Raw genomic sequence first — 14,301 nt, forward strand, 5'->3', positions numbered from 1 at the left:
GTTGGCTTTTCAACAGGTCACAAGACAAGATGGTCATGTAAATAGATCCTCAGAGTTGTTTACATCTCAGGTTCATCTGACACGCAGGTTCTGCCCTTCTCTCTCCATTAGGAGGATAGACGGTCTCCAACACTCCTTCACCAAGGTGGCTTTCAGTTCTGATTCTGGGTTACATCATAGCAAGCAATGCTAATATGACCCATACAGATCTTATTCCTCCTGTTAGAAAGATGTCTCTTTGGTTCACGAGATGAGTAGTTCAAACAACATTAAGAATACTAGCAGAGTACCAGCTAGGCTGCCTGAGCTGCTCACAGCTCCACTCAATGCCATTTTAAAAGGAAAGAAGAAATCAAATGGAAGTTTCCAGTGGACTCTGGGCTGATCACGTGGTGGCTCTGGCCATTTGGTAACATCTGTGAAGGAGGCTGCAGTTGTCAAAGACAACATGTTCATATATATGTCAAGGGACTGGAAGAAAAACAAAACAGCATTATCATAGGCCCCACAGAGCTTTGCTTAGTTCCTACCTTATAGCCAGTTTCGGGGGGAATTGTGGGAGACAGAATGGAGAGGAATATAGAAGCAAACTTCTTTACATCCCTCTTAACTCTCTAACTGATCATAATTCAAACTTATAGTTTCTTTTAGTTTAAAAATAGAGTATGAAAAGGAGTCCTGAGACATTTGTGTAGGGAGATAGAATATAAAAGAGGCTGCATGTCGTGAATGTTATTCTTTTATTGCTCAGAATGGGAGACAGGACTACTTTGCAACAAAGGGAACTGAAAAGTATCTCTCCTCCCTGCCATCACCTCACCATTAACATTCAGAACTGTCGCCTTTTGGAGAAGCAGGAACAGCAGCAGAAGGGAAGGATGCAGAGCCTAGAGAGAACCTCCCCCACACACCGGGCAGGATTTTATGACATACAAGAATTCGTCGATCACCTGTTTAATTTCTATTAGCTTTGAGGCTGAAGGCTATACCTTGCTTCACTTGTGAGCCCTAGAGTGACAAAAGATGTCACTGTATTGCATAAGGAACCAGGTTCTTAAACTATAACTCTTTCTTCCAATAAAGCAGATTAACTTAGATACAGAGTTATATCCATTAGTATCGCTTCTATAATTTCCCCTAAGATCTCCTCTGGACTGAAGCAGGTTTCTCTATTGTTCTTCCCCACTACCTTCCCTAAAATGCTAGTTAAGTAGTAGGATTTCTAATTTGTCAAAACCACTGTTACTTTCCCTCTTTATAGACCCTTTAGAAATAAGAATGAATTTAATGGGACAGTTGAGATATAATGCATGCAGATTTAATGCTAAACCATGGTTTAGCATTATGTCCATAAACCACAGCAAATTTTGGGCTTGCATGCTCCCCCTTCTCCTATGGCATGTATCAGAGGAGATGACAGGAAGCAGCTACTTGCAGTTTTAAAACTAACCAGAATTCCCTGCTGCAGCCAAACTCAGGGGGCTCTTGGTTACTTTATATGCTAATTAGTGAAAAAGCCAGGATCATAGGCCACAATTTGATCTTAGCTTCTTTGAACTAACAACATTTTAAACTAACCATGGATGCAACAGGGAACTCTGGTTAGTTTTAAATTAAAAGTGAAAGCTTTTTCTCTCCTCCTCTAGCATACAAAAGAGGAGGGAGGACTGCAAGTTAGCCCATTGTGGCTCATGAATGCAATTCTAAAGTATAGTTTAGCATTATGTGTAAATTAGTCCAGAGCAACTAAGAAAACAAACCTTCAGGGGCTTGCAGAGATAATAGTACCGTGCTCCCAACACTTGAGCTTGCGGGTTAGACAGGAGGCCCACCTGGGCCCATAGCACTTGGATCTCCAGGGAAATGGGAACCATACAATGCCCACCCTAGAAAGAACAGGGGAAATCAAAGAGTAAGCAAGCATAATCCGAAAGGGCAGTAATTCTGCAGGACAATTAACAGAGGTAAAGAGAAGGCCCAGGATTATTGCAACATCTGTGCCCAAGCACAGAGCAAAATGGGAGGAGGAGGGAACTGGTATGCATGGGGATGCAGAATGTGAAACTTGTACAATCAGCACCTCTCCTTTCATTGAGAGGAACAAAAGAATATAGAACAGGGATGTTTGACCCAGTTAAAGGAGATGATTTGTGGGCACAGTAGGATTTATGAACATGCCACTAGCCTTAGCAAAACAGGGTATACTACAACCTGACAAAATCGAAGGAAAAATGTTTCTCCTATAGGGTAAATGATGTCCCTCTTATCCTTCACATGCTGTGGCACAGTCTATAAGGGAAGCCAGATACAGAGCAGTCCACTTTCTTTCTGTTTTACCTGGATGTTACATCTCTGAGTGAAGATGCCGTTCCACTCTCCTGGATGGCCTGGGTCAGCATTGCCAGTTATAGCCAAGCTCCCTAGGCTATGTCCCCCTTGGAAGGCTTCATACAACAGTTCCTGCAAATGGGTACAGTTTGTTTCCTGCAGCCTGAAGGGTACACTGGAAACAAGATAGAACAGAGAAAGCCCATGTGTCTGGTGTCAGTGAAATTTCTCATACAGAATCACGGAACAAGATAGTAGTGACACTTAAGTGGCTTTGCCATATGAAATCCTTTCAACACAGAGACAAAATTCTGACAAGTTAGCTAATTTTTCCATTTAGAAAAGGGGCAAGAGAAACATAAAATGAGGACACTAAGATGCTGTATTGTGGGCTTAAGACATTCTGAACTTTTAGAACAGGAATCCCCAAAATTACAGAATCTCTGTGGAACATTAATAAATCAGTTCTTCAACAAAGGCACATCTTGTGATGGGAGACAAGAGAACAGCCCCTTGCAAAGTTCATCAGTTCAAGTGCTAAGCAGGAAACAGAAATTCCTGCTTTGCTAACTTTGTCTTTAAAACCTGAACAAAAGGTGCAAACACATAAGAGGATATGAAAAGTGTTACCTGAACTGGCAGCCTGCTATCATATTCTTTCCAAACTGTACCTTGTGCCTCTCAGTTGCTGAGCATTGGCCATTACCTTGATTCTGTAAAATGGTTACCTGAGGAAAGGGCAGTGTCAAGAAGCTAAACTAGAGACTCTCTTCAGTCTTGTAGATAGAAAGGAATTGCAGGCAACAGTATTTATATTTGTACCTCATTTATTTATTTATCTATCTCCTTTCTTAAAGGTCTGAAGTGAGCATCTATTGATAAAATATTTCAAAAGAGTTGAGACAATCTGTTTTAGTTTCCTTTCAATCACTGAAAGGAAGCACAAACATGAAATGCCCCCACAATGTTTTTGGAAAGTCACCAATTAAAGAGAGTTTTCCACCTAAGAACATAAAAAGAGCCATGCTGGATAAGACCAAAGGTCCATCTAGTCCAGCTCTCTGTTCACACAGTGGCCAATCAGCTGCCTCTGGGAAACCCACAAGCAGGACATGGGGCAACAGCGTCCTCCCACTCATGTTGTCCAGCAACTAGTGTATACAGGCTTACTGCCTCTGATACTGGAGGTTGCACTTTGCTATCAGGACTAGTAGTAATTGATAGCCTTCTCACAGGGCATCTCTCTATACACTATTTCTGTTTAAGCATGTAAGCAGAAAAAAAAAGAATGGCATTGTCAGTCGGTCAATCTTGAGGATTGTAACATCTCTGAGTGTTAGACATTTAAGAGATAACCTCCTCTCCCGAGTATACTATGCACAATCTTGACGTATTTCTAACCATTCATTGGCAGATGGCAGCATCTTAACCAAACGGGCTGGGCTCTTCATGCTGATCTGTTGTGAATAGTCACTATGCTTATTTTGCATAAAATTAAGCTTTAATCAATTCTGTACTTCTTGCATTTCATCCTACACTTTAGAATCCTCCTTATCCCCCTATATCCATGTGTATACTTATCCCCACCAACTAGCAATTCATGCATCTGATCAACTGGAATCTAGTTCATGAAAGCTTATGCAATAATATGTTTGTTAGTCTTTTAAGGTGCCACAAGATTGTTGGTTTTGCTGCAACAATCTTAACACATCCACTCCTATGAAAGTTCATATAGATCTAACACACCCTAACAAAATTAAGAGGGATCTCCACATTTTGCACTTCTAGTCCTATCCTAATTTAATGGAGACAGCCAAATGCTCTTTCCGATGGGCTCAAGAATGAAAAACTGTAAGGGTGTAGCATAGACCTTACTTGTACACCACCCAGATAATTTTGGTTATTGGGTGGTCTAAAAGTATAATAAATAAACAGCCCTCAAAAGATAAGAAATCCCAGGTACAGAAGTTCAGAATAAGCAAAAAGGCATACAGTTGCAAATACACACACTCCCCCTGCCCTTTACCACAATCTACTACTTTGAGCTTTTCTAGATGAGGCTTTTAAACCCACAGCATCTGCTTCTGGATTCTTTATAGGATTAAAATTGGATCTCTTCACATTTTTTTCCTTTCCTGCCTTCCATACTTTCTGTTACATCACCTAAAGGTGGTGCTGTGGTCTAGTGGAACAAAATGGAATAAAACAACTACATTGGTGGAGATCAGCTCTTTATTTTATGATTCCAAAAAATACTGCATTTACCTGCCTTCTAAAATCCCACAGAAGTGCTTGGAAAACATAGGACAGAGACTGGAGGATAATGACATCATCTAAACCATCCATAAGTGACCATGAGTGAGGAATGGAGAGTACACAATAAAAACATAATCCAGAAAAGCTCTTAATTAAAAGTACTGAGATCAGTTGACCAAGCAACACATTAAAGATATTTCTGCTAGCTGCAGGTGAGTGAAGAATTAAGAAGCAAACTAAGCCACACTAGCTTCTTAGTGTCATATGCAGGTAAAATGGAAGACCCTGTTGCTCAAGCTTGGGACATTAATTCTAGGCTTGGTTCTCACAAGGCACTGTCACTTCCATACAAAGATATGCAGCAATCTGAAAAACAACAGTAGGAAAGGTAAAAATCGTCCTTACTGTGTTCTTGGAAAAGAACACTAAGAGCTCTCGAATAGACAATTGTCTTAAACAGGGGTGGGCAACCTGTGGCCTTCAGCCTAATTTCAAAAGCTCTCTGCAAGTGATTGGTTCAGACTTTTGGCAGAAACAATCTGTCCCTTTCCTGGCAAGCCCACTGCATGGGAAGGAAGAAGAGGGGGGAAAGAGAGAAACAGGAAAGTGACCACCCACTTTTGGCACTGCCAACATGTGGCACCTGACAGATTACCAACAAGGGAATGCAGCCCTCAACAGAACAAAATTGCCCGAAAACCTACAGCCACATTTGATCGAAAGATACTGAATCAAACACAATGCTAAAAAGGATACATGCTGCTGAGTGCCATTGTACATAGCTATTAGTGGTGCTCCTACGATATACCCAGGATTCCCACTTCTCCGTTTGGTGAAAGAAGGGCTCCTACTCTGCAAGAGACAAAAGAGCGGGGAGATAACATCAACCATATGATACTATCCTCTGCATACACTCTGAACCTTAATCATTATTAACAGCCAAATTTAACCCTGGCCTGCAATGTATGCACAGATGGAGTTCTACAAACTCAGAACTTGTGAAGTCCAAGGAATTCCGGCCACCGCTGGAACACTGGATCCTTTGCCACCAGGCACATCCCCCATTTAGAACTGCCGGGTACTCTGTTCCAAAGCACCAATATACCTTCTTTCCCCCAGCTCCCATGTTAATCAACATCATCTTGCTAAGCTGGATGGGGACTCCTCCAGACCAATAACAGACCTAGAAAAGGTTGCCTTAGCTCAGCAGCTTGAGATTCCAATGGGCCTCAGAAGAATCTAGACTTCTACACCATCTCCACAACAATTCCTCCGTAGCACACATTCAATCCTTTTGCCAAGCCCATATGGTCAAGAAACGGATATGGACCACCCTCTCACATGCCTTCTTTGTTTCAAGAATAGCCAACTCACTTCTCTAGCACCAATACTGCCAAGGCCCACAACAATATTGATATATAGATGATCCAGTTGCACACACTGGCTCCAGCTCTTACACTACTCTCCAGTCCAAGGATGCATGCGAGAACAGGTACTGACCCCAAAATGCAGAGAAAAGCGCTGCTGCAGCGTGGCTGCTGGATTCCCAAATACGCTGGCCACTTTGAACTGGACAGAAACCTTCTGAATTCCATGGATCCCATTGAACTCCACCTCATAGATCACCTAGAAGCATGGCATATCAGTCAGTAGGAGGCAAAACATGACCTTGGATAGGCCTCATCCCATCTTCCCACTCCTCTGCTAATGAGGAGAGCATTAGCTGACCTAAAGAGATACCTCAGAAACAACGTTGTGGCATGTGCTGCCATTCAGCGAAGGAGATGCAGGCTCTGATAGGGGGATGATGTTTACCTGGAGATACCAAAGCATATTTTCAGTTTTCAAAAATCTGTTCACAGCCATTCTAGACCAAGGATTTCCACAACTTGCAGCCATACTCCACGTATGCAAACAAACAACATTCCAAAACAATTTTCTTTGTTTATGTCAAGAACCTTCCTTCTTTCCACAGTATATTTTCTACATTGTTTCTTCCTATGGGTCCTAAGACACAACTAAATTAAACTTCACAAAGAGTTCCATGTAACTTCAAGGGGGTGGGCTCTCTTTACTCAGGAAGAGGAAAAATTACTCCTACTGATATTTTCTCACCTGTACAGGCTGGAAAATTGTCATGTTCACTGGAACCTGAAAAGGAAAAGCCACAAATGCCTTAGTGTCTGTTCAAAAATGTACCGTTTACAAACCTTTGATTTCAGTCTTACAGCCATATCTTTTTTACAATGATCTCTCATCTACTGGAATGGAGGCATTATTTAGGAATAGCCATGCTCTTCCATAGCACCTGAATCCTCTTTATGCCTGAAGCAGTCCAGCATAAATGCCAGCTGTTTCCCCAACATTTCTAAGTTACTCAAAAATAAAGAGAGGTCTCTTTTAAATCAATTCTACTTTAGAGTATTACAGCAAAACAGCAGGATAGTATGGTCAACGGCAGACTAAAGATATGATACCTTCAGCACACTGAAGTGACGGTAGTATGAAGCTGCATCCAGTGCAGGGTCAGTGGTACAGCTGTTCATCAGATTAGTAAGGATCCGAATACAGCTTGTGCTCTTACTCTCCAGGAAACCTAAGGAATGAACAAGCCACATGAGGGGAGGTAAAAGAAGCAGCAAATATCAATCTATCAGACAGGAGACCACAAATACAGTCAACAGGGACAATCTGTATGGGTCTTAAACCATGGCTCCAAGCAGCCAGGTTCTAGCATCTTATCCCCTGAATGTGCCTCCTGTGTCAACCACAACTGGCAGTCTGAGCTCTATGCTTCAAAGGCACTAAGTTGCAGAACCAGCTGTGCCACCTGTCTGAATACTCCAACAGCCTACTGCAAAGATCCAATCTGTGTCCATCAGGCCCTATAACGTCCTATCCTCAGAATCTGCTCCTCAGTCTAAGACATTTGCCTTATCAGACAAGACCTCACCTGACTAAGCCTTTTCTCCCTTTTAGAGACTGACCTCCTGCCTGTTATTATGCTACCTGCCTCTGGCTCTTTAGTTACTGTCTCTGGAACTTGACCTCCTGCCCACCTTGTACAATATTATCTGCTTTTATCCCCTTTGATTCTCAAATAGCTGCCCCTGATTCATTGTGAGGAAGGGCGGGATAAGAAATCAAATACATAAATCAAATAATACAATAAACTGCTGCCCCTGGAACACTCTGGAGCATGCTGTTTCGCACCTCTGGCCTCTCAGACTGACAACCAGTGTGCCCTAGCAGACTGTAACAGTTAAGCATTTAAAGGCCCAGAGGGAGTTAGGTCCAATACAACCATAAATTTAGTTTTTTTCACCATAGAAGAATACACTATTTTAAATGCTGCTAGGAAAAATGGAAGACAGAGTGTACAGTACCTCTTCAAAAATGATGTTAGCTGCATCTTACACGGGGATGTAGATTGTGTCACAGGCTGCAGTAGAGAGGCTGCAATGCACCTTCTACCACTCCTCTCTTGTAAACTACCCCCACCCCCAGTTGACAGACAGTGAATTAAAATAGAGATTCATTTACTTTTGTCTCTGTGAAGCAGGAAGCAATAAACCTAATCTCGGTGGCTACTCCTACTCCTAGGTGGCTGGCTACCAAGTCCAGGCAAAATGTCTGAACCACTGCTAACAGGTGTTAGAACTTTGCTGAAATCCTCATGCTCACCAGCAGGATTCTCATCAATGCAAAGCTGACTGGCTCCCATGCCCACTGGTTGTTTGAGCACACTCAGTACTGATGTTGCAGCGAAGTATATCTGAATGGGATCCCCCACCTGAAATGGAAATGGGAGACTTGGAAAAAACAAATACAGGACATGAGCATAAGCATCAACCAGACTTTATTAAAGTAGATTGTAAGATCTTCCACTCTACTGCATGGGGATGGATCTTTGAACAAGCTTACTTTGTAAGCTACTGAGCAGGCTCCATCACCCTGGAAAAAGGAGAAATTAGAAGAAGGATAGAGATTGAAAACCTAACTTTGACTATTATTATTATTATTATTTACATAGCACCATTAGTGTACATGGTGCTGTACATAGTAAAATAATAAAATAGCAAGACCCTGCTGTATAGGCTTACATTCTAATTAAATTGTAATAAAACAATAAGAAAGGGAAGGGAATGCACCAATCAGTCACGGGGAGAGTAAAACTAACAATATAAAAGTAAGATCAAAATCAAGTTCTAAAAGCTTAGAAAAAAGAAAAGTTTTCAGCTGAACTTTAAAAACTGTAATTGAACTTGTGGGGAATCTGCGTCCTTCCAAATGTTCAACTCCCATCAACCTAGCCAGCATGAGAATGGTCAAGGGTGATGGAAGTTTCAAGCTAATATCTGGAGGGACATAGGTTCCCCACCAATGGTCTACATTCTTTAGCACAGCCTTTGCCAACCTGGTGCCCTTCAGATGTGTTGGACTACAAATTCCACCATCCCTAGTCAACATGGCTTTGCTGTCTGGGGTTATAAGACTCATAGCTAAACACATCTGGAAGGCACCAGTTTGAGAGAGACTGCTCTAGCAGTAGCCCTCACAAGTTAAAAAAAATCAGAAGGAATTCCTAACTGCTAGCTGAGAGCCAACTCACCTGGTAAAAGACAGATGGAGATGGCTGAACTTGTTCTGCTGAGATAAATGATGGCCCTCCATATTCAGCTGCAAGCGCTGGAAAGTTTTCTTCTGTAACCACCTGTGGCTTCTGAAAATAGTTCAGTCTTGCTATATGTAGAAATGAGAAAGAAGTAAGCCCAACAGCAACATCAATGCCTTTCACAATTCCATTAATTGTAAACTACTTATAGAAGCAAGATTTCAGAGCAGGCTATAGGACCTAATGCTTGTTAAAAGTTAATCTTCCACTTCTTATCAAAGGGCACAAAGACACTGAAAGGTCTTTGGTACTATCAAAAGAAGAAGGACAAAAGGAAAGAATTTTAGTTATAGAACAGTAGGTTCAGGTTGACGAGTAAGAGAAATTGGAAGAACTGTTGTTTTAGAAGTTTTAGAATCTGTTTCATAAGGTTTTAAAGGAAAAACTACATAAACAAAAGGCCATGATTCCCCTTCTATCTTCAACTAAGGCTAGCAAGTCGTTTGCACTTATATTCCTAATGCTGGCTTCAGAGAAGAGACTTGACCGAGAACAACAACCTGAAGACTGATTCAAACTTACAGTCATTTAACTGCACACAGAAGAGCGATAAACATCCACCAGGACCAGGAAGGACTTCAGTACGGTAAGGAGTGTTATTTCGGAAAATAAGAGATTTTTCCACACACACGTGACTCACAGCCCTAAGCAAAAAAACACAAAACCATCCCATATGCAATATATTCCACACAATTACATCAAACATACATACTAAATGCAAGGCTTAATGAACAGATTTTCTATATTTCTGGCACACACTGAAGTACAGTATTACAAGTAATTAAAGAGCTGTTTTTTCCTCCTGCTCCAACTTTCTGTTGTTTTTGTGGGAGGCAGGCCTATAGAAGCTGTGCAAATCTGCTTAGTGTCAAGCTCTCCTGCAGAAACCATAATGCTCAGTAAGTGTCCAGAATCTTACCAGTTCATTTTAAAAATGCACATATTACAGAATGAAGGACCATCCCCTCCTGTATGAACTTGCCTAAAATTTGTAATCATTATCAGAGCCCCTGGTGTACATCCTACTACAAACAGGGCCTTTTTTGTAGCGTCAACCAGATTCTGGAACTCTGTCCCCGGGAGACTAGATTGGGCCCTTCTTTATTATGCTTTTGCTTTATTAGGCTTTTAATGAGGCTCTTTAATTTTAATGGCATTCTCTATTTTGTATCAGTTGTACTGCACTGAATATTTTTGGGCTCCTGTGATATTATCTATAAGATTTATTGTTATTTTATGTACATTTTATATTGCCTTGAGCACCAATTGGGTGTTAAACACTTGAAGCTACCATCTAGCTCAGTATTTATTTATTTATTTATTACATTTTTATACTGCCCATTAGCCGAAGCTCTCTGGGCGGTTCACAAAGTACTGTCTACTCACAGCTTTCTCCCAACTTGGTGGCCTCTAAGTGTTTTGGATTTCAACTCACATCAGTCCCAGCCAGCATGACCATTGGTCAGGAAAGCTGAGAGTTGAAATCAGTGACTGTCAATGGTTCTCCAATGGTGGAAGACTTTCCCAGCCCAGCTCCCCTGATATCATTTTAGTCAAAGATGCCAGGACTTGAATCAGGAACCTTCTGCATGCAAACCATGTGCCTTACTGCCCAACTATCAGTTCTCCCTCAAATATATTTGCAAGAGAAAAACAAGGACAGCAATAACAGCACCCTAGAGAAACCTCCTTTCCCCCTCCCCAGATAGTCATAGGATAAGATATAAAAGGGATTCTCCCAGTGAAAGCAAACCTTCTTATACACCCATAACTCAAAGAAGTCTCCAAACTAACCAGATATACTCTGGACACGTTCTTGAATGAAACCTAGAGACCTTCAGAAAAGGAATGTGCTAAAAACTCCCATAATTTCTTTTTCAGAAAGCATTTCTTTGCCACTCCTGCTAGAGTTCTCCTGTACAGGTGTTCAAGCCTATCATCTCCCAAAGCAGCCTAGAATCTCCATGACTTCACTGGTACCAGATCAGTTGGCTTCTCTACCCAAACGCTGCCTTAAAGTACTTTAGAAATGTGCATTCAAAACATCCCCACCCAAACTCGCTACCTAGCTCACTCATCTCCCACCCCTGCCTTACATCCTGAATAGCGGTCACGTTCATTCATCTCACCTGGTGCTGCCTGGAAGACAGAAGGAGAAGGGGCACTCAGGGCTCCCCCGATCGCATTCCGACCCACAGCTTGAATCACAGCAGCAGTTGAGGTCGCAAAAGCCTGGGTGCAGGTCGCAGGGGCAAACCGACAACAAGCCTGTGGGTGGAGCGGGGGGCGGGGAGAGTGAAAAGGGGAAAGGGTCAGGATTCAGGAGGGTAGCAAGAGGCCGTGAACCGAGAAAGCCCCCCCGTGACGTATCGCCCACGCGTGGGGAGCGGAAGGGGCATCGATTGCCCCGAGCCCTCCCCAGCCCCTCTCTCTCCTCTCTCCCTCACCGGCTCTGGCTGCGGGACTCTCTGCGTTCTGGACTTCTCGCGTCTCGCTGAGGCTCGTCTCATTCATGGGAACGTCGTCGTCTGCTTCGAGGGTGCTGTTTTCATTCTCGAGCACAGCCTTCGCCGACGGTGGAAAGAGAAACAGCAGCAAGGCGAGCAGCAGCCCCACCGCGGCCATAGCGCGCGCATCTCTCCGTTGCTAAGAGACCGGAGTCGCAGGCTCATAACGCGACGCGCAAAAGAAAGGCGTCATATCCAGCGGCTAGGCGTGCGGCCATAGAAGTAGGAAAATGTTCCATTTACAAAAAGAGTAGAAAAAGATCAGATCAGAGTCTGAGCTTCCGGTCTGAGTAGCCTTCTTTTCCCTCCATGGGGTCTTAAGAGAGAGCTGCCCATAGGGCTTTTGTACATAAGGCTTTTAACCCACACGCAGGCTTCTGTTTCCTGGTTCTTTGTGGGCTCCTCCATACTCGCTTTTCCTCTAAGTTTTTCTTTCTCTGCACTTAGTACTATATGTTTCACTCCACCAGCATTAGGTGGCGCTGTGGTGTAGCAGAACTGCTCAAACACCAGAGTCTCATTCCGTCATTTCTAAATAATACCACACTTTCCTCAATCTGAAATTAGCTAGGAAAATGGTTGCAAACCCCGGAGGAGGATGACTTCGTGTAAAGGACCCACAAGCTACTGTGAGTGATCAATCACTAGCGCACAATAAAAGCCTCATATGGCTCAAAGACTTATAGAAAATAATGGAGCAGTCCCAGCTGTTACAGTATCTGTGATTGGATAGTGGTGTCCCTCAAAAGCACAAGATTACAACAGACATTCACACATTTTCTAACTTGGATCTTATTTTGTGTGAAACATGTATTTTTTTGATATTTGAAAATGTTGAAGTACAATGTACCTGCCTGGAAGAATGGAGCGTGTTTGCATGCAATTTGGGTGTGGGGCAGGTGTAATCTAGGGAGACTAGTTTTTGCTGCAATCGGGAGGTGCTTGTAATGAGGATTTTTGCTTACAAAGATAAACCAGCCTCAACCCTACTTATGACTTACAATCTTTAAAATGGACTACATTGCAGGGTTGTCATTAGTCACTCAGTTACAGCCCCACCCCACCCCACCCCACCCCACCCCCAATCTACAGTATGGGCTATGTTGGCAGAGCTGTTTATTAAGTGTTTGAAAATTGTTTAGAACTTGTTTTCACAGGATTGTATCCAATGTCTTGCTTAGAGTAGACCCATTGAAATGAATTGTACATAAGTTAGACTAACTGGATACAACCCACAGGAAATAAAACCTGAGTTAAAGCATGCACTTTTTTTAAAAAAATATTTTATTTGGCCGTGGGGTGGACATGCTAGTGCCTAATCATAGCTAAGGTTAAACCCTGGATTTCTCTGGGCAGCTCTCATTTCCACATTGCGGGTTTCAATGTAAACTCAACAGTATTGTAACCAGAAAATGATATAAATAAAATAATGCACTTGGAAACTGTAGGCTGGCTTTCCCTAAACTGGTGCCTTCCAGATGTGCTGGATTACAATTCCCATCTTTCCCACCCAGTGTGTCCAGAGTCCAGTACATCTGGAAGGCTGCTGTTGGGGACATGTAGTGAGAAGGAAGGTAGTGGTCCAAGAAAATAATGCCTTGCAACGGTGAGCTAGAGCTGAAGAGCAGCTGCAATATATCTACATCCAACCTCATTCTACTCTGGTTTGAGCTTCTGGAAAGAGGAAAGAGAAGGGCCAAGAGGACCAGATAGAGTAAGGGTGGGAACCAATGTGCCCCCAGGCACCTTTCTTGGTATCCATTAAGGTGCCCTACCCCTCCTACTTTAATTTAAAAAACAAACAAACCACATTTTCTTACCAGCAGCTGGGATTGCTGTGAAATAGGTTTCTCTCAGAGCTGAAAACTAGGGTTCCAAAGGAGTTGTTTAGTGTGTAGGCTCAGACCCCACCCCTGCCATTACTCAGTCTTTTGAGCAGGTTGTTTGTCCTTCCCCATGCCTCTCATGGAAGCTATTTTTTGGTGATGCCCAGGACAGTTTCTGAAATTGCCAAATGTGCCTGTGGCCCAAAAAGATTGCCTATCCCTCAGATAGAGGATGAGGAACAAAGACAATGCAAATGGGAGGAGTACCATTAGAAGACCCAATGGCATACATGTTTACTTCGCCATTCTTAGAAATGCAGGACTTAGTTTAACTCAGACATTTAAGAGAAAACATGCTTTCCTGGGGGAGGGATATGATGCCATTATGTTGTGGAGCAGGAACATTCAATACAAAAAAATTGCTGCGGGAGATTCAGTCGCGAAAATAACATATGTGAGCCCGCACCATACCAATGCATTAATGTTATATCTTTATTGAATAATTTTACATAACAAAAGTTAAAACCTCTTGATGGTTTGTCTGTGATTTAATTTGAAAAGACTTGCATGGCTTAGTTGGCCATTAGCAACTCCACTAGAGGTCACCAAACTTCAATTCTAAACGCTCTGAGCACAAGCTGTTGCATTCCACTTCTGCGAAACCAGTGGGTGCATTTTTTAAAAAAAAAATATATGCAAACACCATGAA

At 42.5% G+C, this 14,301-nt stretch overlaps 1 protein-coding gene across 2 annotated transcripts; it reads right to left on the minus strand.

The window, feature by feature from the left end:
* Positions 1–11,884, minus strand: TCTN3 (tectonic family member 3). 2 transcript variants are annotated; one of them, XM_063132462.1, is made up of 14 exons: positions 11,707–11,884; positions 11,389–11,527; positions 9,782–9,903; positions 9,197–9,327; positions 8,269–8,377; positions 7,062–7,180; positions 6,700–6,735; positions 6,325–6,399; positions 6,085–6,210; positions 5,341–5,436; positions 2,959–3,056; positions 2,338–2,491; positions 1,761–1,886; positions 1–471 (listed from the first exon to the last, which is right to left on the minus strand). In XM_063132462.1, the coding sequence occupies exons 1-14, from the start codon at positions 11,882–11,884 to the stop codon at positions 244–246; spliced, it is 1,737 nt and encodes a 578-aa protein (XP_062988532.1). In that variant the 3' UTR covers positions 1–243. The 2 variants fall into 2 exon arrangements, with proteins under 2 accessions (XP_062988532.1, XP_062988531.1); XM_063132461.1 differs by having other exon boundaries at positions 2,338–2,503.
* Positions 11,885–14,301: the final 2,417 nt, after the last annotated feature.

This window comes from Elgaria multicarinata, chromosome 8 (genome assembly GCF_023053635.1).
Source record: "Elgaria multicarinata webbii isolate HBS135686 ecotype San Diego chromosome 8, rElgMul1.1.pri, whole genome shotgun sequence".
NCBI classification, from domain to species: Eukaryota; Metazoa; Chordata; class Lepidosauria; order Squamata; family Anguidae; genus Elgaria; species Elgaria multicarinata.

Bases quoted from the DNA above. Each gene is read 5' to 3' on its own strand.
- TCTN3 (XM_063132461.1), bottom strand. From the start codon at position 11,884: ATGGCCGCGGTGGGGCTGCTGCTCGCCTTGCTGCTGTTTCTCTTTCCA. The intron at 6,736-7,061 runs GTATCATATCTT...TTTCCTTTTCAG, and splicing joins GTCACTTCAGTGTGCTGAAG to GTTCCAGTGAACATGACAAT. The intron at 1,887-2,337 runs GTAAAACAGAAA...TGTTCTTTCTAG, and splicing joins CTCAGAGATGTAACATCCAG to GGTGGGCATTGTATGGTTCC.